Here is a 23,561-nt window from a genome sequence, read left to right on the forward strand (position 1 = left end):
AACAATTAATTTCTTAAGACTTACTATAGATTTCAACTAAACAATGAATATAGATTCTTATTGTTATTAGACATACAAGGCAATCTCGTTAAATTTCATCGTTCGAAACATGTTTACTTTCCTACGATAACTATGTACTCGTAGAAGGGTATGCGTCATAACAAATTTCTGAAGCTGTAAGCTTAGTTCGTGCAAGCCCACGAGACCGATGCGGGGTGGTGGGTGGCAACAACCCACCACCCCCGTTTCCCACGCAACGACCTTTGTGCTACGACGATGCACTTTGACAGACTTTACTAATTCAATAGATGGACGCTGGGCGCCTTGGATCTTTTGTTAAATACTTATAAGAATATTAATACTGTTTATCGAATAAATATTATGTTATGAACAACATATTAGTTAGTAGCCGACCGAAATTGATTATCAAACCGGTGCTTTGTAATAAAATATTTTGCGATTTAACTGACTTATAAATAAACGTTACGAAGTAAGCCGCTGTGGCCCGCTAATTTCACAATAATAATTGCAAGCTGCTATTTTTGCGAAATGTCTACGGAGCTACAATATTTAGGTACTCTTACTAATTGATCCAAATTTCATTAACCTACTGTATACTATATGTATATTTAACGTATGACTGAGTTTTATTAAAATTTCATTACAAATATGTAATTGATAATTTATTTCGTTTTATTTTGTTTCAGTAAATGATAACGTTACCAAAATGTTATCAATTACTTTTGAACCTACCCTCCTCATTTAACACTAGTTCTTTTTTTTAATCACATTAATCATACAAAGTTTAAGTATCTTAGTATGTATAAGAGTTATATCTCGTGCCAAAATCTACAGACAGTTGAGACATAAATTTACAAGCAAGGCATACGAATTTCAAATTTAAAATTCGAAGTGTCCTCGTACCATGAAATGAACGCCACGGAACGAGGTAAGGACGGCTAGGTCGTGAGCAAAGCGGGCGGCGCCGTTAGGGTGGCAGCCTTGTTTTGGTCTGTTTGGCCCTAACCGACGCCTCACAAAGACGACGACCGATCCGTACACTAATTTAAAGGAGATCGATAGTGCACCCGCCCGATACGCTTTCACGCTGCACTCATTACTAAGAACGAATAATAAGATCGGAGCTATAATAAATATTGTAGTATTAATTCTTTTCTTTTTTATTGCTTATATGGGTGAACGAGCTCACAGCCCACCTGGTGTTAAGTGGTTACTGGAGCCCATAGACATCTACAACGTAAATGCGCCACCCACCTTGAGATATAAGTTCTAAGATCTCAGTATAGTTACAACGGCTGCCCCACCCTTCAAACCAAAACGCATTACTGCTTCACGGCAGAAATAGCCAGGGTGGTGGTACCTACCCGCGCGGACTCACAAGAGGTCCTACCACTAATAATTCATTATGAAAATGAAATTAAACTTTTGTACATCAATCTCTCTGCATGATTCTATATTCGGTCTAAATGAATTTTATAATCAATTCGAATGTCTTATTGATTATAAGACTAATTTCATAAATTTATTCTTTGTTGTATAATGACCCTAATAATAATTTATTACAATTTGTAGTATACTCAGAGTAGATAGGTACCTACGTGCTCTAAGCCAACATGATTAAGATCCAGTTAATTCATTTCATAATAAGCGCAGAGTAGCTAAAGTTCACAAGTTTACATTATAAACATCTTTGTTCATTTTGTGTGCACTTTCAAAGCAAATAGTAAATGAAAGTGTTTCGCTTGCGCGGATTCATTTCGTAGAAGAACTTTTGAACGACCTTCGCGGGGTGGATATTCAAGTTTCGGTTTCAGAGCGCCACCCACCCTTCTTGAAAAATTTGCATGATTAGAAACGACAGTAAAGGGATAAAAAATACGGTTTAAATAAAATAGATGATTGAGCTCAAAAAGTAATTTGATTAATTAATCAATTGAAATGCATTATCATTTTGAGCTTGGGTTGCCGAATAAAAAGGAATTTCCACTGTACACTGCATAGGTACAACATCCTCCAACCTCCTTTCTTGGATAATTCTTGTATTCACAGAACAGTTGTTTTTATGAGATGTTTTCTAATGATAAGGCTCCCTATTGTAGCTATCTACTGCTAGTGTTCTGATTGTATTTTATAATTCAATGTCAGACATTTTTATTTTTATTCTATTCTATTCTTTATTCTTTATTGTACACACAGTTAATACAATACAATAATTGCGAAAACTTATAAAATGGCGAGCTTAACTCAACAATTGAGTTATCAACCAGCTAACCGCTCTTAAAAAGTGAGAGCTTTACATAAGTGGGTAGAAGAGCACAATCTAATCAATTTACTTATTGATACAATACACAATAACAAAAATAATAATAAAACACTAATACATAATATATCTGACTATATACATCAGACTATATACCTACATGCACAATTACACACATAAATATAATATCATAAACATATACATACACGTACATATATAATGAAATACATAAAATAAATACATATAAGTAATACTAAATCGATAGATAGTGCTCCTTTAATTTTTTATATAGAAACTACTACTGTAATATCTTCAAGGCCTCTTATATCCCTCAGCATTTCAATCGGACTCGTGGATTTATTAAAAACACATCCACCTGTACTTACTTAGAACGTAGTAGTCATTATACATAATTCAAAAGCTGAAGTTTCGAAACGATCCCCAAAACCGATAAAGTTCGCTCGGAAATTGGAATCCACAACAAAGGTACGTCAAAGAAACTAGCTGGTGCACGCGTGCAAGCCAACATAAAGAGCGAACAGCGCACGGCCGAGGAGCCTCATGCGTCCATTACCTCCCTTCAGGGTGGAGGGAGGTCTGCCGAAAGTACGAGGGTGGCGAGTGTCTCGCTCACACCCAAAGATGCATCAAGTTTCTGGACAAATCCGCACTCCCACTGCACGTAATGCTAATGAATTTTGTCTCTTTTTTATTTTTCGTCAATCGAAACTAAAATATTTTGTATTAAAATGGCTCTAATAACATCTTAATATGCTTAACTAAACAAATATAGGTTATTAATTATTGTTTTAACAAGTTCATATTTAAACCGTGATCCAAATCGAACACAACGATGTTTAAATTATATTGTGCTAGACATTTTCAGAAGTATCTAGGTTTAATTTCGTTTCCGGGAACGGTCCTTCGCGAATATAACATAATATTATTTTAACACCCTAATTTAAATTATTTGGCATATTTTATAATCTCGAAATAACAACTACAATTTATTTTAATGTTACAAATCCAGTTTACAGAAACTAAGAATAGGATAACAAAGGGAACACCTATGATGTATTTTGTTGGAAGTACCTACCTATCCCAGTCACGACGTGCTTCTGTACCCTGCTCCGATAAATCGCATTATGGCCCACGTGCAGGGAATACATTTTTAATCTTGTTTCCTTATATTAGGTATACGCTGCAGTTAAACAACTCTGATAGATAAAAAATTAGTATCTAAGTATTTTCGGTGTCATAAGTGTACTTTCAACTAAATTATCCAAGAAATTTGTTAAAATAAGTTATACATTACCAAAGAATAATTTCGTTTCTTTAAATATAAATTCAGTTTCATCTCCCGTAAAACGTTACAACTACATTCTAAACAATAAATCTGTATTTTCTGAGTAACAGTAAACTAAACAAAACCTACCAACCATCGGCGAGGCTAAAACATTCCAAAGGACGTCTTTAACAAACAAACAAGACAAAGCATCGCGACGACATTAATAACGCTCTCGTTGGCACCCATGGTTCCTTTCATTCAGTGCGAGCCTGTGCAGCCTGTGTCAAAGCACATAATTAGTATTTAGGAAGGTGGTAAGAAAGGCGAGGTCGTGGGCCAGACGTCGGGTATCGATCCGACGACCTGCCCCACGCTCACCGCCCAAACGGGTGGAAGCGGGGGCCACGCACATCAAGCCTCCAATTGACACACTTAAGGTACCTAATACTTAGCACTTACCTATAATACTGGATAGTTTTGATGACATTCTTATATGAAGCCATAAATTTAAGTGATATAAAATACAAAACATTGTAATAAATGTTCTGGCAAAATAAAACAATACTGAATTATCTAGAATAATATAATAAAAACCAATTGAAAGTTATGTAGTGAGCTCGACCGACTTGGCTGGAAGCCCGTGTAGTAAAAGATCGACAATGGTGTGTACTTTGGCTGTATCAAGTTTAATCTAATCAATATAATAAAAGGTTAGATATTTTTATTGTTTATAGATTACCCTTAGCAATTCTAGGAAGAGAAAAATAATAAAAACGACAGATTTAATTGACATGTCAATGTTCTAGTATACTATATATGTTTATTAGATTTTCTAAGGTCATATTATTATTATATTGTATCAAATCCTGCGCCTTGCATTGGTCTATTTATATGCGCAGTCAAATAGTTGGGCTTTCTTAATTAAATAAATGTAATGAACTAGTACGTTCATTTTGTTATTGACTCACTAGCTATCGCTACTTTTATAATAGCCAGACTTGCTTTTGTCGATGTGATCGAATATAACCATAAAAAGGTGTAGATAATTTTTTTTTGTAAACTACTAATTTCGATTCGAGTGAAAACCCTTTTCAACCTTTTCAGCTAATAACGCAATGACGGCTCAACCAACACTACATAATTACACGAAATTAATAATTGCTTACAAACCTATAAGTAAATAGGATTGCATACTTGTAGAATTACATTCTTGGTCTCAGTTAGTCTTGCTACTAAATTTACCTTACACTACAAGTGCATTGAGCAAAATACATTGTTGTCCTCAAATGTTTATTATATTCTCTTGAAATTAAAATTATAACCAATCTAGTCTTTGTCATTTGTGTAAATTCAAATAATGTGTTTGTCTACTTCTCTACAGTATTTAATCAAACATGGAAACATTTAATGATCAACCTTAAGTATTATACGAGTACACACAAACCATTTCAGCTTAAAATTACATCCAATTAATTTTAATCTAGCCAGGCACTTCTCTCCAAAACTAAACTCCTCGTTCTTTATAAAGGCAATTTCCGCCAAAGGAATTACGGGTGAAAATAAGCAGAGCACGCAGATTGTCAGGAGCGACGTCGCGTCGGCGCTGCACTTTGAGAGGGGGAGTGAGGCGGTCGAAAGGTGGTGTAAAATCACCCACAATCATTTATACCCGAACAACCTGCGGTATTACTAGCCATCACAGAATTCACGGTAGCGCAAAGCTTCTAGTTCTATCTAATATGAAAATTTAAAATGCTTTATTTTAAACAAACCTTGCTACTGATCTGTAAAAATGTGATGCACATGCTAAATTTGCATGATAATTGTTTCTATCATTATATATCTTATGGACATTAAAACCTTAAGAGCACTTAATAATTTTGTCGAAGTCAGGCAGACTCGATTATGACCCCAATGGGAAAAACTCTACAAATTTTCACCACGGCGGTGCGCTGGTTCTATATTTTGGAAGTTTCTGCGGGGGCGTGTATCGCTAAAAAATGAACAAAAAGAGGGGCAGGCCGAGGCTAGGTTATGAGAAGTAGACGTACCTGCCAACCCGTCGCTAGCTTCTTACAGGCTGCAGAATCCAACGAACGTGCCTGCTGGACGACGCGTAATGGCGGCAGCCGACCTGACGACTTGACGGCACTCTTCTAAATTGTTTGTTCACAAAACTGGTATACCACTCGCGCAACGACGAGTATGATCGTCAGTAAGAGTTCGCAATTTAATAGAAAAGTAGTAAAAGTCCATAAAAATATTTAGGTGAAAAAACAAGCGGCGTGTGCGTGTACAATGCGTGCGGTGCGTTCGGCGATAGTCTTCTTTTTTTATTTTTGTTCTTTTTCTTTTTTGTCTTTTTTTTTTTATAACTGGCCATGCGATAGGTTTTATATCTACTCTCATTAAAAAAAGAACCAGACCCTCCAATTAGTTACGTGATTACCGGAATATATAAACACCATGCGAATGCTACTGCGCCTTGTGAATTGAGATCTCAATTGCATAAGCAGGGCTGTTTGGTTATAGAAGATTACGATAGTACCCAGTACATTTCGCAAATATATAAAATGTTTTAAAAAAGAAACTAGGGAACGATGCGGTGTTACTCTAACGTGCCGCAGTGTTGATATCGAGTGATTAGCAATCGGTTGGGGGTGTATCGCGTTCCCAACTGGTAGACTGGTTCTGGTTCACTGGAGTATCCCAGAACAGCAGTGGCCTGCCTTAAATTACCAACTGTGATGGCCGACGTAGAGTGGTTTGCATCGTTTCCTCCGTCAGCCAAGATTGCGAAGGAGTCGTCTGATGGGTGGATTCGGTAGTCCAGCGTACCATGGGCGTGCCCTCTGCGCGAGGATCTCGTGATGATATTCTAAAGACGGTGAAATATAGTCGCACGGGTTTACGATACACCCTGTCTTAATAAGTTAATTAGTAAATTATCCCATTTGAATTCTATATTGTATATACTACAGTTAGATATCACGGGTGATATTTTTAGAAATAATAACGCCGTATCTATTTTAGTGGTTTCCAATATTAGAATTAGAATTTTGTTTTGATTACTGTAAGTGGACAGACGAGTGTGTTCTCACCGTCCACTAGACGTTAAGTTCCCACTGAACTTTAGACATGTTTCGATTGTATTGTAACGACTGCTACTATCAGACTTTGCTTCGCGACAGAAGACGGTAAAAAGAAAAATACGGTCTGTATTTAGTAAGGAAATATGAAATATACCTATATAAAAAAATTACCGAGTCTAAAAATTCATTGCTTAATTAAGTTCTAGTCTTCATTGCATAATTAAGTTTTTCTTTCATATCTTTCTATTCAATAATAATCAAGATGATTGTCAAATCATTAAAATTTTATGAGCTCTGCTAACCACTTAACACCAGCGACCAATGAGCACCTCCGCCTTCAATGCCAATAAAATAATACCGAACGAAAAACAGTAGTAATTCAAACAACAGATAACCTAGACCAAAATATACGTTAGGGGAACAGGAAGGGGTGTTGCTAAAGTGGGTCACGGATGCAGGCTCCCGACACAAATAGCAACGTCGCATCTCGCCGCGTGACCTCGTGTCGCCTCTCGAGCACTCCAACATGTAAGTATTATATACTTTTTGCACTTTGTATCAATTTACCACTCATTTAATTATTTGCATTAACATGTTTAACTGTCTGATTTTTTCATAACGAAACGAATTACGAAATTTTATGATTTTCTATGAAAAGAATGCTGTTGTAAACATTACGTTACAATCGCAATTGTTTTTTTTTTTTGAGTAAATATGCAAACTAGCTCACGTCTCGCTTGGTAGTAGGTGGCTATCGGTACACGGAAATCACCAAGTTAATACTGCAGTCTACCTACAATAGTTATCAATTGGTTTAAAAAAACGGCTCTTCGTCATGCACCCACGCAACTTTATAATCTTGTAGATTTGAATTTTATTCAAACACTGAATATATGTTATGTATGTATTTACAGGGAAACTTATACACTTTGCTTCTTGTTCGTTGCGTTACAAACGATTCATATGTTTCACACTTAAGACAACACCTAACCCTTTTAACCGTTCATTTCAGATTCAATTTATTTCACAAAAACGCCAGTAAGTTTAAAAAGAAAACAAAATCCTGCTTGTTTATTCGACACATAGAATTTTGTCTCTTTCTTTTTTTTTAAGAATTGCAGTTAACGTATTCTTTATAATAAACCAGGTAGGTACAAATAACAGCAGAATGCAACTCTTGCGTATATTTAATTATAGATAAAGTATTTTTTACGAAAATAACATAATTGAGTATAATTTTAATTTACTCACTGTACATAGATTTATTATTTTAACACAAAAATTAAGACCTATATATACATTTGTGCAGAGCTCCTTAAGGAGCGTGTACTGAAAGTTTTATTTTACCACAAAATTATCACTGTTTAGTCATCAGTCATCAGTCATCACTCAGCCTCAAGTCACTTTTGCTTTCCGCCCGATAGCAAAACCCTTATGATTCCTTTTCGTCCGGTGCCAAACTGAATTTCATGATACCAAATTATTAATTTCTTGTCCCACATATAGCATCTTCAAAGTGGTGGACCGCTGTCTTTACTTTCACCTAGTGACCTATATTTGTGGCACTATATTCCACTTCATAGGCCCTTGGAAGTTTTCTTATAACATTTGCTATTATGATTGTCAGTTTTCCATTAAAAATAACACAATTTATATGTACAAAATTTACTATATCACTAAAGTGGCTCGCACAATAACATATTACATTATATTATCTTAACATTCTAATCAATCCAATTACAGTAGGACTCAACTATGTGTTTTACACATATAATTTTATTGTTCTTAGTTAAAGCATTTCTTATAAAATATGTGTTGATTCTTATAAATTCAATAACTCTCCTTAACATACAAAAGAACACAATGAGATCTGATTAGCAAAGCCCACATTAATAACATATCGATCTGTTAAGGCCCATGTAACTTTTCTAGTACTGAATCTATATCCATATTTTGAATATTTGCAGATGACAATAAATATTGTGGATCCGGTTTTGTTTTCTTTGTTTCAATAGGTTCGTCTATGCTATTGCTCTGTGGTCTCTTACGCTTTTTCGTTTCTGTCTTATCTTTCGAATCCGTTCTATCCCGTTCTATAACTACTTCAGACACAGTGACTTCATGGCCAGTTTTTGGACTGCTAACTTTGAGAGGAGTATCCAAGCTCGTTAGCGTGGAGTTAAAAATTTCATAACACTGGGCTTTTGCTGTATCTTTAAGAGGAGTGTAAAGTTTATCAATGTTTACTATAGAATTAACCGCATCTTCCGTTTCTTTTGCATTATACATTTCTTGTTCTTCACTAGGATCTTGATCAAATAGCACAGTGAATGGGGTTGCTCGTAACCTTATGGTCAAATCATCATCTACACATATTTCCATTGTGAAGGAGTCTTTGAGAGTAACTGGCGATGAATTCGATTTTTCTATCTGCCCAACGTATTCACAAGCAAAAAAATTCTTGCTTTCTTCATTACATTCACTGACAGAGAGTTCTACTTCATATTCACTTTCATCTAATGATTTACATGTTTTTGGTTCAATAGTGGAATTGCTATCATCGGGTTTAAGAGTTTTCTGCATAAAGGTCTTATCTCCATTTTGTGAATTACTTGATGTTTCAAGCTCTGCAGTGTTTCCATCATTTCGCGGTGGCGTATCTAATAAATCCCTCTCTATGATTTTAGCAGTCTCAGCATCAAATCCCCTTTTTATTAAATCAATTTGCAAAGTGCCAACCTGGACTTCATATTGTTTATTGGTGGTTTCAAGGTATTCCTGGATTTTCGATAAGTCCTCTATTTCATTTGTTGTGCTTAATTCTTGAACACTTTTAATGTCTTGTGACCCATCATCTGACCAACGCAAAGCTAACTGTTCTGTATCAGAATCCTGTACGTTAGTAGAATTTGTGCCACAAATTATGTTTTTTGTGCCTTTAACATCTTTTGGTGAATCTTGTTCAGAACTTTCGGAATTAAAAGTTTTACTACAATGCAGTTTTCTAGGCGTAGACGACTTTCTACGTGATTTTGTAGGTACTGATGGAATAATAGGTGTTGCATTACTATTCCTCTCCTTGAATTTTCTTTGAAACTTGGGGGACTTACTAAGGAAAACGCTCTTTTTTGTCCTGCGTAAATTTTCCTTAGATGGTGTACGAGCACTAGGTTTAATTTTCATAAAAGATCTATCTTTTATCATGGGTGATTTGCGCTTTTTGGAATTCCTCTTTTTTAATTCACTTTTACATTGCGCTTCTTTGGGTTTATTTTCAGGTTTTATATATTCTTCCTTCTTGTCATCAGATATACTTTTGGCTGTTATAGTATCATTTTTAGGAGAAATGAGGTTAGACTTGTTTTCTGTTTCTTTCAGTCTAGAATTTCTGTAATATGAAACATTTTTAGCACATTTTCTTACAGGTCTCGAAGGCTTTGCACTATCATCGCAACCTTCATTGGATATTTCTTTACAAGGCTCGTCTTTTGACGAAATGATCGGACCTTCTAAATCAGAAATTCTCAAATAGTCTTGGTCATCAGGTTTATAGTATGATCCACCACTTGAATAGTCAGTAGGGCGTGATGAATACGATGAGGGAGTCAAATGAACTATTTTAGGACTATCAAAAAATCTTGGTGTCGGTATATTCATAATTTTTACATCTGACATTGGTTCTCCAGGTAAGTCAAGACCTAAGCATCGGGGCGTTTCCATTTGTATATCATAGAAAGCTTGTTTATATGGAGTTTCTAATAATTCAGAAATATTCAACTTTGCATCAACAACATTTTGCAGTGTTAATCTATCTCCTTCAGGGGTTTCAGTACACTTTTCGTCATTTGGCTTAGAGTTTTTTTCATTCTCTTTTTTGCTTACACCTTTTAAAGAAACGGCATTCCAGTCATTTCCACTTTTTATATTTATAGTAGGTTTAATAGTAGGGAAATCCTGAACCTTTGCAACTTCTTTGTCTATAACAACAGTGGATGCTTCTTTTTTTCGATATTTCTTACTTTTTGGTTTAACAGTATTAATTTCCACAACATCATCATCTTTAATTTTTTTTTTCTCTGGTTTCTTTTTCTTTGTTTTTTTGCTAGTGGAATTTTGCAATATCTGATTTTCATTTACTGCCGCCATTGCACGTAAGTCAGCATCCCAGTCCGAAATTTTATTTTTTGGCTTCTGATAAGAAACATTATCTGAAGTGAAATCGTTAATTATTGTCGCTCCTTTTTCTATACTATTGTTTTCAGTTCTAGGCATTCCATTAATTTCTTCAGTGGTAGTAACTGAATTATTGTCAAAACCAATTTCAGTTGATTGTCTACTAATAAATACTTCAACATGAGTATTTGCGTTATGATGTATCATTTTCTCATTTATAGTTTCTTGTAAATCCCTTCTGGGAGTTGCAAAATCTAAAACCCTGATGTGTGAAGTGCGTCGTGGGGTCGACGACGATTTTTTGGCAACTGGAAGTACTTGAGGAGTATTTGTATCAACTACATTTGTGAGATGACTATCTTTGGGCACAGACGGATTTTTAATTTGGTTATTCATAATATCTACAGTTTTAACAAGACCAGATAATTTTGAAGTTTCTATTACATTAGTTTTATTTCCTTTTATTGTAGGACTATTAGGGACGTCAATTATTAGGGGTCCCAAACATCTTTCTTCCGGATCTATTGTATTTGACGTCATTTCCTTTTGCGATGTTGTGGTGGTTGTCTGGGAGCATGAAGATATCTGAGATTGATCTGAAATTTTTTGACATTTTGTAATCCCAACCCTTATACTAATTGAATTGTACTATAAGTTGAAAACACAAACATCATTAACTTTGATTATACTTACTAGACACTGGCACCACAATAATTGTAGGCATAGCCAGAATTTCATCTTTTGTAAAACTCTGTAGATTTGCCCTTGTAGGGTGTGTTCTATAAGCAGGTTTTCCATTGATGACAATAGTCTGCATTTGTACAGGAGTAGAGGTAGCATTATTCTGTGGCATTTTATGTATTCTCTCATTATTTTGGAATGGACTATCTACTTTAACATTTGATAGAATTTTTATCTTTTGTTCTTTTGGTGGTTTAGGTTTTAATGTTGTAAGAACTTGGGAATTCCGTTTTTGAGAGTTCCTTTTTGGTTCTACTTTAAAAAACAATTCACACTTATCTACAGCTTGAGCATCTTTCATATTTTCAGTATCTTTATTGGCGGCAATCCTAAAATAATTTTATTTACAAAATGTAAGACTTGAATGTGAATTATATTTTTATTATACATTTAAAAAAATACATACTGCATTTTTGTAGTTTCTGATGCAGAAAATTCAATCACAGGAGCATTTGGACTATTACAACCTATTAGAAAACAAATGAAAGGTGGTGGTGGTTATTGGTTAATGGATATTAACAAATTAGACTGGTGGTAAAACCTCTTGTGAGTCCGCGCAGGTAGGTACCACCGCCCTGCCTATCTCTGCCGTGATGCAGTAATGCGTTTCGGTCAGAAGGGTAGGGCAGCCGTTTTAACTAACTGAGATCTTAGAACATATATCTCAAGGTGGGTGGCGCATTTACGTTGTAGATGTCTTTGGGCTCCAGTAACCACTTATCACCAGGTGGGCTGTGAGCTCGTTCACCCATCTAGGCAAAAAAAAAGATTTTTATCAGACTGGATTAAAACTACATAAAAGTAATACCTGTGACCCCAGAAGCAAAATCTTGAAAAGAGCCAGCACCAGAAATGACATTGTTACCTATCCCTTGAATTGTAATATTACTAATATTATCAACTACTTTATTGTTCTGGCAGACTTTATCCAAAATACTATCGAACTCTTGAATTTTCTCTTTTGATTCCTTTAACAAATCTACTTCTTTCGCCTAAAATAAATGAAAAAAAAGTAAATGTATCACTTAAATACTAATATCCTAAGATAACACAGTTAAGTACCATTTTCTGCTAACTTTATCAACTCATTTTCTTTTGACTATGATTATTATTATTGATGATCACACAAACAGGTATGTATTGTTTAGGTCTCCACCGCTTTTTTTTTATTGCCCTTGTAGGCAGACGAGCATACGGCCCACCTGATGGTTACCGTCGCCCATGGACTTCAGCAATGCCAGGGGCAGAGCCAAGCCGCTGCCTACCGCATAATACTCTCCACAAGCCTCGTTTGAAGAAGGACATGTCATAGCGCTCGGGAAACACCGTGGAGGAGAGAGCTCATTCCATAGCCGGATGGTACGTGGCAAAAAAGACCTCTGGAAACGCACTGTGGATGACCGCAGTGGCTCCAGGTAGTATGGATGAACTCTACTCCGGTGGCGGGCGGTGCGATGGTAAAAACGAGATGCCGGTATCATCTCGAACAATTCCTCAGAGCACTCCCCATGGAACATACGGTACAAGATACAGAGGGACCGAAGTCCCTCTGCAGACCCAGAGGTTCCAAACGATCCGTGAGAATGGGATTATCGACAATCCGAACGGCCCTCTTCTGTATGGAGTCAAATGGAAGAAGCTGGTATTTGGGAGCCCCAGTCGGAGATGGGAGCAGTACTCTACGCGAGGCCGGACTTGTGCTTTATAAAACAAGTCTTTGTCCAGGCGTGAAGTACCGCTTCGCTCTGTTGAGAACTCCCAGCATTTTAGACGCCAACTTGGCTTTACCTTCCAAATGACTACATGACTGGACATCGCTGGAAATGTCGACCTCAAGTATCCCGATACTCCCGGAAGGTTGCAGGGATACTCCTTGGAATTGCGGCGCCATGACAACGGGGTCCTTCTTCGCAGTGAACGCGCAAAACTTGTGTCTTTAACAGGTTGAATTGAACCAAGTTCCATTCACCCCATTCGGAGACTTGCCCCAAAGAGTTCTCCACTTCAGACACAAGTTTCAACTTCAGTTTCTTAAAATCTCCGCAATGATATATCACCTACCTCAATGAAATAATTATTCATTAATTTATAAATACTCACTGTAGAATTCATACTGCCAATAGGACAATTGTCTCCACTTGACTTAACAAAAGAGTTGCTTGAATTTTGTTCTTTGTTATAACTTAACATTTCCATTGATACATTTGTACTATGAACTCTATTATTCTGAACACTGCCACATAGAGCTGTAGATGTTTTTTCAAGAAACCTTACTGGTCTCCGCCTTGCTACTTGATTGCCTAAAGTTAATCATTCAGAAATTGTAATAAAAAGTGATAATAAAATATTTGTATAGTGTAATAAAATAAACATATATAAATATGTGTATAGTGTAATAAAATATTTTTCTTCAAAAAAATATTTTAGTGTGTGCAGTATGTATGTACAGCCATTAGAAATATTTCTGGGGTGAAACAACGTTCTGGTTTGAACAGCAACTGCTGAATGTTGTTGTGCTTACACACTATTATGCAATACAATTTAGAGATAAACCTTATAAATGGAGGTGGATGGTGGCACTAAAGTTGTAATATCTTGGGCAGGTGACCACTTAACCACACAGAGGTTGTGAGCTCTTTTAGCTGTCTATGAAAAGAATAAGTACTTAAATAATCTAAAACCAACTTTTTAATGGTAAAAGCAGTAGGATAATAATTTTCAATTTCTATGAAGGTTATCCAACTAGCTAGCAAAAATTGTGATTACTTCCAACAATGTTTTTTTTAAATAATTTAAATCAAAGACAACCATCTCAATATCTATTATGACAAGCAAAATAAGCAATTTTTAACAAATAAATAAATATGAATTTGTTCACCAGGAAGGTCTGCAAGCGAAGTTGTCTCCACAGAATGCAAATTTTCATTATTCTGAGCCACATTCTGATTGGTTTGTCTATTTGTGCAAATACAGCTGGCCAATTTTGAAGAATTGCAAACAGCACATTCATTATTTTTAGAAATATTTGAGACTTGGCGTTTGTCGACACTGAAATTTTTTTATGTAAATTCAGAACAAATAAGAGCAAAATAACTAAATCTGTTTTTACTTAATATTTAAACCATGGTATACATGACATTCTTGACTTGATTATCTATAGGTATATCTATAGGAATATCTATACAGTCAAAACCGTTTACTGCGACATCGTTTAATACAACATGCCGGTTATAATAACCAAGAACAAAGGTCCCGGCTGAATGCCATATGACCGCCTTATTAAAAATATTGCTTTCTACGACATTGGTAATAACGACATGCCTCATAAAACGACCACATTTAACTAATATTTCGGAGAATTAGATCTGTTAGAACGACCGGCTAAGCTGTATTGTAAACAATTTGAATAGGTATCCAAATTTGTCTTCAATGGCTTTTAAAATCAGGAAAGAAAACAATAGGATTTAGTTTAGTGTAGGGTCTTTTCTGATTCTTAGAAACAAAACACGTGCATGCGGTAGTCAAAGCCCGCTTCTTCATATCTCTTCAGTTAGTTTGTTACTTATCTATACACAAGACGCACCAAAACTTTGTGGAGTTATTCGTGAAACTTTCAAAATGTCGCAAAGAAAAATAAAACAAATTAATATTGAAGAAAAATCGCGTATTATATAAATATATTTTTCCAATAATTCCCTATCGATTTGTTTGTACTTGCACGATACACATTGAACATCACCGGTTGTTACGACTATCGGTTTTTACGACTATCGGTTTTTACGACTGAATATGAGCAGTCCCTTCGATGTCCTTATAACAGATTTTGACTGTATCTATAGGTCTTGAATCTATTATAATGGCTATATCAGATAATAGCATTCCTAGGTTTTACCCACAAAAACGAAACAAATATATATCGGTCTCAACAATCAGACTGCAAACAAAGAAATACAGTCTTCCTGGAAACAAAACCTCATTCAACCATTCTTTTAAACTTTTTCAAGGATTTGGGATACAGCTTTTACAATTATTCCCACTCATTTACAAAGCATGATCCAGAGACATTTACTGGTCATAGGGGTATTGTGAGACCACACATATGGTTTCCACCATTCTGACTATTTCTTTCACAAAGCAGTTACATGTTCTAGTTAGAAGGGTTTGACATGTCCTAAAGTAGATGGAATCATTTATTTTGTAATTTTTATTGACTCTAGTAACCAATTAATACCATGTATTCAGATCTACTAACCATCTATAACAACAACAAAAAAATAATAAATTTATTCATAAAGTTACAAGAAATAATTGAAACATTTGGCAATCAATAACATTCCAAAAGAGTGCAGGACCTTCCCGCTTCACCCCACCTCCATAAACCCCAATCTGTTAACAACTATGACCAAACTCTTACCATTCTTATTAAAATAATTTTATTTTTATACCTGTTAATTTTACTGTTTCATTTCTAATTTTTTTGTTTGTTTTTTAAGTTCATTATTGTTAAAGTTTTTGTTTATGCATTGCATAATGAAGGCTAGGGCACAAGTAAAAATAATTAACAGAATGTTATAATTGATAAAAAATCTGAGCTTTGGTTATCCAGTATTCTATTATAATAGTATTTTCCTATTATGTTATTAATAGAGTTGGGAAAAAAGTACATCATTGCAAATTGCTTGATTCCAGTCCTACTTACTTGTTAGATTTTTCTATTGCCTCTAATTTACTAATATCAACGAAATTGATTAAAAACTTAACAATTTCTAACAGGCTAGAACATTGAAACAGCTTCTTCCTGAGTGTAAAGGGTCTGCAAGTTTCCACTGGAAATAAAAAGACAATTAAATTTTGGTACTGTCAATGATTTTGCAGTATATATTGTTGTAGTAAAATTCTGACAGTTTCTGATAAATTCTTAAATAAGACATTTTTTTGTTTTAGTAAGCAAGCAAAAGTTGGTAATCCTTTTACTTACCATATATTTTGACGGCTCTATACTCTGCCAAAATATTTTTGAGAGATGTCATAAATATCCTGTCGTATTCATTTTGCATAGCATCAAGGTATGGACTTGCTTGGAGAAATTCATCATAAGCAGTCATTAACTGCTCCTCAGCCAAATATCCTATAACGACCATGAACAATGAAAATTAGTTTAAAGTTTAATAATACTACTGAACTATCGATTCCCGCCAAGATTGTTTCCTCACCCAGCACAAGTTTGGCCAAATCTTGTGAAGGAAACGGTGGAATAGCCATTATTATATTTAATATCAATCACTTTTTCAAAATTATACAGTTGTACAGAAATTTATCCCATAACTTAACTAACAATGAATACACAAACTAATTTCAAAGAAAATCCAGTAAAAGACGCACAACAAGTTAATGTAGATAATACAATAATTTCAATATTTTCATTTTTTAAGGGATTTTATGACCTGGTAACTAAGCTCTTTAAGCCTTCTTCATTCTTAATTTATGAAAAATGATATATGGAGTGAAATGAAATGAAATAAAGATGATTAATTTGAGACATTAATCATTGGGATGAAATTAAATGAAATGAGATGATATAGGATGAAATATAATTTTTATATATAAATATAATAAATTTTTTCAGTGGACTTTTTGGAGGATCCCGAAAAGTTACGTCCAGCGGGTTTGTTTCGTTTTCCCCCATTTGTGCACTTTCACAGAAATTAAACAGTTAATAAACCACTGTTATTACACATTTAAACCTAAAAAAACAACACACACATTTGTCACACAATAAACAGCGAGTCTTTGGTTGTTTGAACATTATAATTCAATTCAATCTCTCAATTCAAATCCTAACAATGAAATGGACTTTAGGCTGATTAACCGATGGAATTTATAAAATACCATATCTATCCGATAACAACAATCGACCTGTCCACTGTTAAAGGTAGCAACAATCTGCTGGATGCAGGCAGCGCGGGACTGGTTGTTGTGCTGAAACTTGGGGAAGGCCTATGTCCAGCTGTGGACGTCTTTAGAAGAATAAAGAAGAAAAAGAAGAAACAGCTACCTAATTAGCCAATGATGACCTATGAGCTAGAGTGTCCAGTTATTAAAAGGTTTAACACTTTTTTTATACCATCATTATATTAATTAAAATAAGTTACAATTAAAGCTTACTAGAAGAACACACAGTCGGATTTGTAATTAAAAAAAAATAAATACGTTAAATTTATTAGCGACAAAGGATTCTTGTATCACTGTGATACAAACAAATTATTCACGCATTGCTTAAGAAATGTAAGTTTAAATATTAATTTGATTGACCAAGACAAATTAGTTTAGTAAGCTGTCTGAATACAAAAGTTTTTTTGAATTTTGAACAACAGTAACATCAAAGATGAGAGAGCCATTGAATCCTATTTTTATGACTCTTTTTTACGACAACAAACATTAACCGACATTACTGAGCATTAACTTATATGTTAAGAATGCATTCTCTCTGTATATTTGTACTATTTGTACACATGGAACACAGTTTCACTTTAGTCACAGATATTATGAATATTACTGCTTAAATTAGAATTATTTTTAATACATCATAGAGTTTTTGGAGTCTGTATGAAATGGTTTAGTTTGTTAGTACTAGAGTGTTTTTTCGTAATAAAATAGGTATGTATTATGGTAGCCTATTATACGCTCATTTGTGTACAAGTGTGGGAAAATTAAACAAAATTTTATGACGTATGCAGCTTATCACGTTCTTCTAAAAAGTACGTTGAATTTTCATTAAAGTTCAACCGATTCATTAAGATGTTATTTAGTTTCACCTCATTTAACTCTATTTGATTCAATTCCATCTCATTAGTGATTTCAAAATGGTATTTTTTCCAGCTCCATTTCGCTTTTCGTACCATAGATAAGAAGATTTCGGATTTTCAAACAAGACTTACGTGTATGGACAACGATGTCTTTGCTTTACCGAAGGAGCATATTAAACAAAAAAATCTATGGGATCCAGTCGCCATTTTTCAAAAATAGTAAGTTTACGCGTTGCAAATTTGAACTTTAAGTGAGTTGTTTTTTCTTAGTGACTTTTCAAACATTTTGTTGTGTGAGATAAAAATGAGTAACTCAACGTCAACACCTTCATTTGCGTGCTCTCGTTGCTTCGCCAGGCATCCGTTTGAGGAATTATCTCCAGGTGAACAGTTGTGCAAGGTAAGATAGTCATGATTTAATTTAAATCTCTCATTATAATCGATAACTCTGTGAACAAGGTTAGGGCAGAAGTACGTCATTGTTTACAGTTACTTAGGATACGTATTTTGACGTTAGATTGTGACGTATTATCGGTGGTATTTCAGGAATGCCGAGGATCATTCCCGGTCGTCAAGTGCACATACTGTCGCTCAGAATTTCAACAGACAAGGTCAGTGTCATTATCTAAGGTACGCCTACCATTGAAACTTTGTAAATAAACATTGTGCATTTGAAATTGGGTGCTAGTGAAGTAATTATGCATGCAATTAAAATATTTTTCAACATATTTACTGCGTACACTATATTTAAATATTTATAGTATTTCAATACTACTTCAAGCTATAAAAAATTTGTTAAATCCCCAAAATCTGAAAATTAGAACCAGTTGTACTTAAGCTGTTCTGATATCTGCCAGGTTATGATATCTACTTGAGAATATGCAATTTAGAAAACATCTTAACCAATGAATATAAATCAATACAAGATACAATACCTGTATCTATAAATAAACTATAATATATTGACAGAAAGAAAAAAAACATCATATAACATGTTTAGTGATGAACAGAAAAAGCAATAAGTTTGGAAAATAGCATAGAAATGAAGACTGGACACAGTAAACTATTAAAAGAAGTAAAGCAATTGAAAAATACTTTAGAAAATAGAGATAATCCATCATAACTTACAACTTTCATCAGCATAAAATAACACCCACAGACAACATAGAAGAATTAGATAGCTAGGCGGAAAGAATATAATCAAGAAACAAGTGATCTCCATGGTAATGATAGTTCAGAAACAGCCAAAGCTTTTGAAAAATTGCGTTTTTTTTTAAACCTATGTTGAGAGGCTATATCAGCGTAACCTTAACTATTAGGTGAGCTCACAGGGCTCAAACCTGACTATGTTGTTCACACAAATGCTTTTTTTTTTAACGCTGGGGAATCCCTTTAAGGATACCCGGTCAAGGGGGGTAACGGACAGGGTTATGTCGGACACCGGCGCCTCCTGAGAAGAAGAAGGGGAGAAGAGAAGAGCTGAGGTCCTTCACCTCCCCCAATTTCTCACAGGAGACTACGCCTTGAAAAAGGCGCGCGAAGCACTTGCCCCGCAGAACGACTACCGACTAAACACCATCGAACTCCACCACACTGACAAAGCAAGAGCCGTGCTTCGCAGAATCTACCACCGGATCGGAAACGCGACCCACTGAGAAGATCCGGCGAGAAAGTCAGTGGGCTGTGTCTGAGGGTTAATTTACTCGTTGAGCCCTTCGTCACAAGCGACGGGTTCTACGAGACCAATGACCGGAAAATTGCGCACCTATAATTTTATTATTTGTCTTGTGGAACACATGTGGGTCCATCCAAGACATCGTCTGATATTCGCCTGATGGTGAATGGTTACCATAGCTCATGGACGTCAGCAATGCCAGGAGCATAGTCGCGCTGCTGTCTAGCCTGAAGATTATGTGTTCCATAACTAAAATTGCGATTGCGTTCTATGTTGCGGTACTCGCAGACCACATGGACTGGGCTAAAAGATTAGACATACTTTTTTCGGATTATGCCTAGATTTTACGCACGAACTGAGCACGAGGATTGGCTTACCCCATATGGGAGCTCCATACAGGACCATCTCAAAAGTGGCGCGTCAAGTGGTTAGGAATATGCTGTCCCAATGAGACCTTTCTCAACCGTCGGTAATTCACGTGGATGAAGTGGGCGAATCGTCTATTCATGCGGCCGTAGTATTATTCTTAAACTCGACATGGCATCGGAAAGTGAGATTTCTAAGCCATCGTGACCTAAATGACAAGCTATGCCAGTGTTCAATTGCTCCAGGCAGGTAACCATTTCTCTAATGAAATAGTTACTTAATACGTGTTTACGAATTATTTTAACAGTGAAGGTATAACGCTGTGTAGTAAAAATGATCCCTGCAAAACATATAATTTGCTTACTAGTTGTGATAGGGCATATTGTATTATATTGCATAGTATATATCGGCTTAGATGGAGGGATAGTTATTATAGACAAATGAGGATTCATGACTCGAGTTGAGTACCCAATTCAAGTGATATCTATTGGCTTTGATAACTACTTAACACCAGATGGGCTGTGATTTCATTCATCCATTTATAAAATAAAAAAATACTGAGATGGATACACACAAACAAACAACTTCGCTGTCTACCTTAAACTGCTGATGTTCATGAGGCACGGAAACTACATACCATTAGATGGGCCTTATGTTCGTTTGTCTACAATTACAATAATACTAACAATGGTGGCTTATGTCGTAGACCCCGCCAAAAGTGCCCATTTTGTGTAGTTTTAAAAAATATATATTTTCAATGGTTTTCTTAATCACATTTCAGTGATTCTATGTACACACATGGTCTAGTTTCTGAAACACATAATTTTAATTAAATTAATTAATTAAATAAATATGGTATTTCAACCTAAAAGGGTACTGGCTAACCTTATTTTTTATTTCGCAAATTTTGCAGAAATGCTAAAGGATTTTTGAAAAAACGTACTATCTTATTTAAGTAAAAAATCTTAATTGTTTTCCTCAAAGGAGACTGAAACGATTACATACATTTTTGGGCCCGAATGTAACGTGATGAAACTAATATGAATTAATAGATTCAGATTTATCAGTACCTTGCTGAAAATTATAAAAGTTTTCTCAATCTGAGAGCCGAGTTAATAAAGATTTAGTAAAAGTTAGGTTATGTTACAATCTCTTTAAAAGAGCTGAATAATAACTTATTTAAGCATAAGTAAATGTTTATTATATCCATTGGATAATCTTTTAAATGTCATATTATGAATGAATATCAATGATATATATCAGGTATGGAATATGGAATTGCTATCCCACAATTCGCACAGCGATCCATAATTTCAACAGTATCCAATGCAACAATTTCAAGTCAAACGTGTGAGCGATCTTCGATCCGGTGGTAGATTCTGCGAAGCACGGCTCTTGCTAGGGTTCGTGTTAGCAACGTCATCAGGTTTGAGCCCCGTGAGCTCACCTACAAACGTTAGGGTTACGCTGAAATAGCCCCTAAGGCTATCAGCTTAGGTAGGAAAAAAAAAAAAGTGTCCAGTGTAGAAGCAATTGTCGTACAAGGCTGGCAGAGTTGGAATCCGTAATAATAAAGCAGTGATCGTTGAAAATATAAAAACAGCCCGATAGATACACTCAAAATGCGTCGAAGATACAAAACGAGTAGAGCAGAAAAAATCAACAACCGCCAAAAAATAATTGTTTAATCTATGAACAAACGTCATGTCAGCTTACTGTCAAAGCTGTCATCAAAAATACAATCGATTTTAATCGATTTGAAATCGAAAATCATATTACTTTGCTAAGTAATAATAGACTTTTTCTTCATTTATGTATATAATCGCAATTAAATCCGGCGCATACCGCACTTGTATACAACAAGTATAAATCGCTCATTTAATTACTTTGCATTAATTACCTAGTGCAATGTTTTTCTTTTTATAATCCTGTAATCGATTAATTAAATCGATCACACCGTTATATCGACAAAAACTAACTTTCTAATTTTTCTCCGGTCCCAGAAAGAGGATTGAGGTGATTTTTTATATTCTTATATAAAAAAATATGACAAATTTTTTAGACTACATTCCAAGTTATTACATTTTTGGCCCACGATTTTCCGTCTCCTTTAGGTGGGTTTTCGTAATTATTTCTCTTTCGTATCTTTATGTGTAAGGGACTTAACCAACTACTGAAATGAAACTATTTCTTACTATAGCGGTATTTATTTAATAAATAAAAAACAAACAAATACGCGGACTTCGTTTTTGAAGCGCACACATTTCAGCGAAGATGGAGTTACTCTTTTTCTTCCTTTATTATACACATCAAACAACGGCGAAGCTTCGTCCCTGGTGATTTCTCTAAACCAAAGTTTTGTTTGGATTTGGTTGGTGTCTCCGGGATGTTTTTTACTATCATTTTGATGAGTAAAGAAGTAAAAAACAATTCAAAATATCCAATAGGTTTTTCAATATCGACGGGTACATGTTTTGGTCCGGGAATTTCGAAAAAAGTATTATTGTTACGTTGGAAAAGAAATTGTCAGAAAAAAGTTGCACAAATGTATCGGCATCAAGGTCGTTCAAATCAGTCGACTCTTCATGAATCGATCAGGAAACACCTGAAGCTAGCGTCGGAACGGTACTTCGATAAGGTCATGCGTTATGACAATTGCCCGCATCGTTGTCGCCGCTGACTAATCCCCGACTCCGGTTCACGGAGGAGCCAGTCACCGTAAACGCGTCCTTACGAATCCTTTCGATCCACTAACACTATTATTAGACGCCTGCATCTTAAGCACTAGGCCTAGGGAGCTTGGTAACCGTACTCGTCGAACTCTGCAAAGAATTCGACGTGCAACCTAACCCATACATCAGCCCGCTGGGATTCTCCCCGGAACATTTTAGCTGTCCTTAAGCTGTTAGGTTTATTTCGAAGGCGCTCGGGCAGCTGTTAGCAAAACCCCACCCCTCCTGGCGGAGCCCGTGTTCGCCCACCTGTCCTAGTGCAACTAAAAAGGCCTCCGGCCCACCAGTAATCTTTCCATCATAAAAAACAGTAGACTAATTTTCCGAAGATTGACCACCTTGCTACAAATACGCATTTTCCTATTTGTAAACATTCTAATTTTATCGCCTTACTATTTTCATGAAGA

At 35.3% G+C, this 23,561-nt stretch overlaps 2 protein-coding genes across 2 annotated transcripts in view; one reads left to right on the forward strand and one right to left on the reverse strand.

Annotated features, from left to right (window-relative positions):
* Positions 1–7,830: 7,830 nt before the first annotated feature.
* LOC114243579 (uncharacterized) lies at positions 7,831–16,997 on the reverse strand. The gene is made up of 9 exons (XM_028175112.2): positions 16,789–16,997; positions 16,554–16,703; positions 16,275–16,401; positions 14,454–14,623; positions 13,676–13,875; positions 12,384–12,567; positions 11,982–12,042; positions 11,528–11,904; positions 7,831–11,430 (listed from the first exon to the last, which is right to left on the reverse strand). Exons 1-9 carry the CDS (start codon positions 16,835–16,837, stop codon positions 8,570–8,572), a joined length of 4,179 nt encoding a protein of 1,392 aa, XP_028030913.2. The 5' UTR covers positions 16,838–16,997; the 3' UTR covers positions 7,831–8,569.
* A 1,564-nt stretch (positions 16,998–18,561) lies between these two features.
* The window catches only part of LOC114243575 (protein FAM76A), a 35,140-nt gene continuing 30,140 nt past the window's right edge, over positions 18,562–23,561 (forward strand). Inside the window, exons 1-2 of the mRNA XM_028175106.2 lie at positions 18,562–18,781; positions 18,928–18,992. Of these exons, the coding sequence (XP_028030907.2) occupies positions 18,686–18,781; positions 18,928–18,992 (161 nt within the window). The 5' untranslated portion in view covers positions 18,562–18,685. The remainder of the gene's footprint in view (positions 18,782–18,927; positions 18,993–23,561) is intronic.

This window comes from Bombyx mandarina, chromosome 09, assembly GCF_030267445.1.
Source record: "Bombyx mandarina strain Sakado chromosome 09, ASM3026744v2".
Taxonomy (NCBI): Eukaryota; Metazoa; Arthropoda; class Insecta; order Lepidoptera; family Bombycidae; genus Bombyx; species Bombyx mandarina.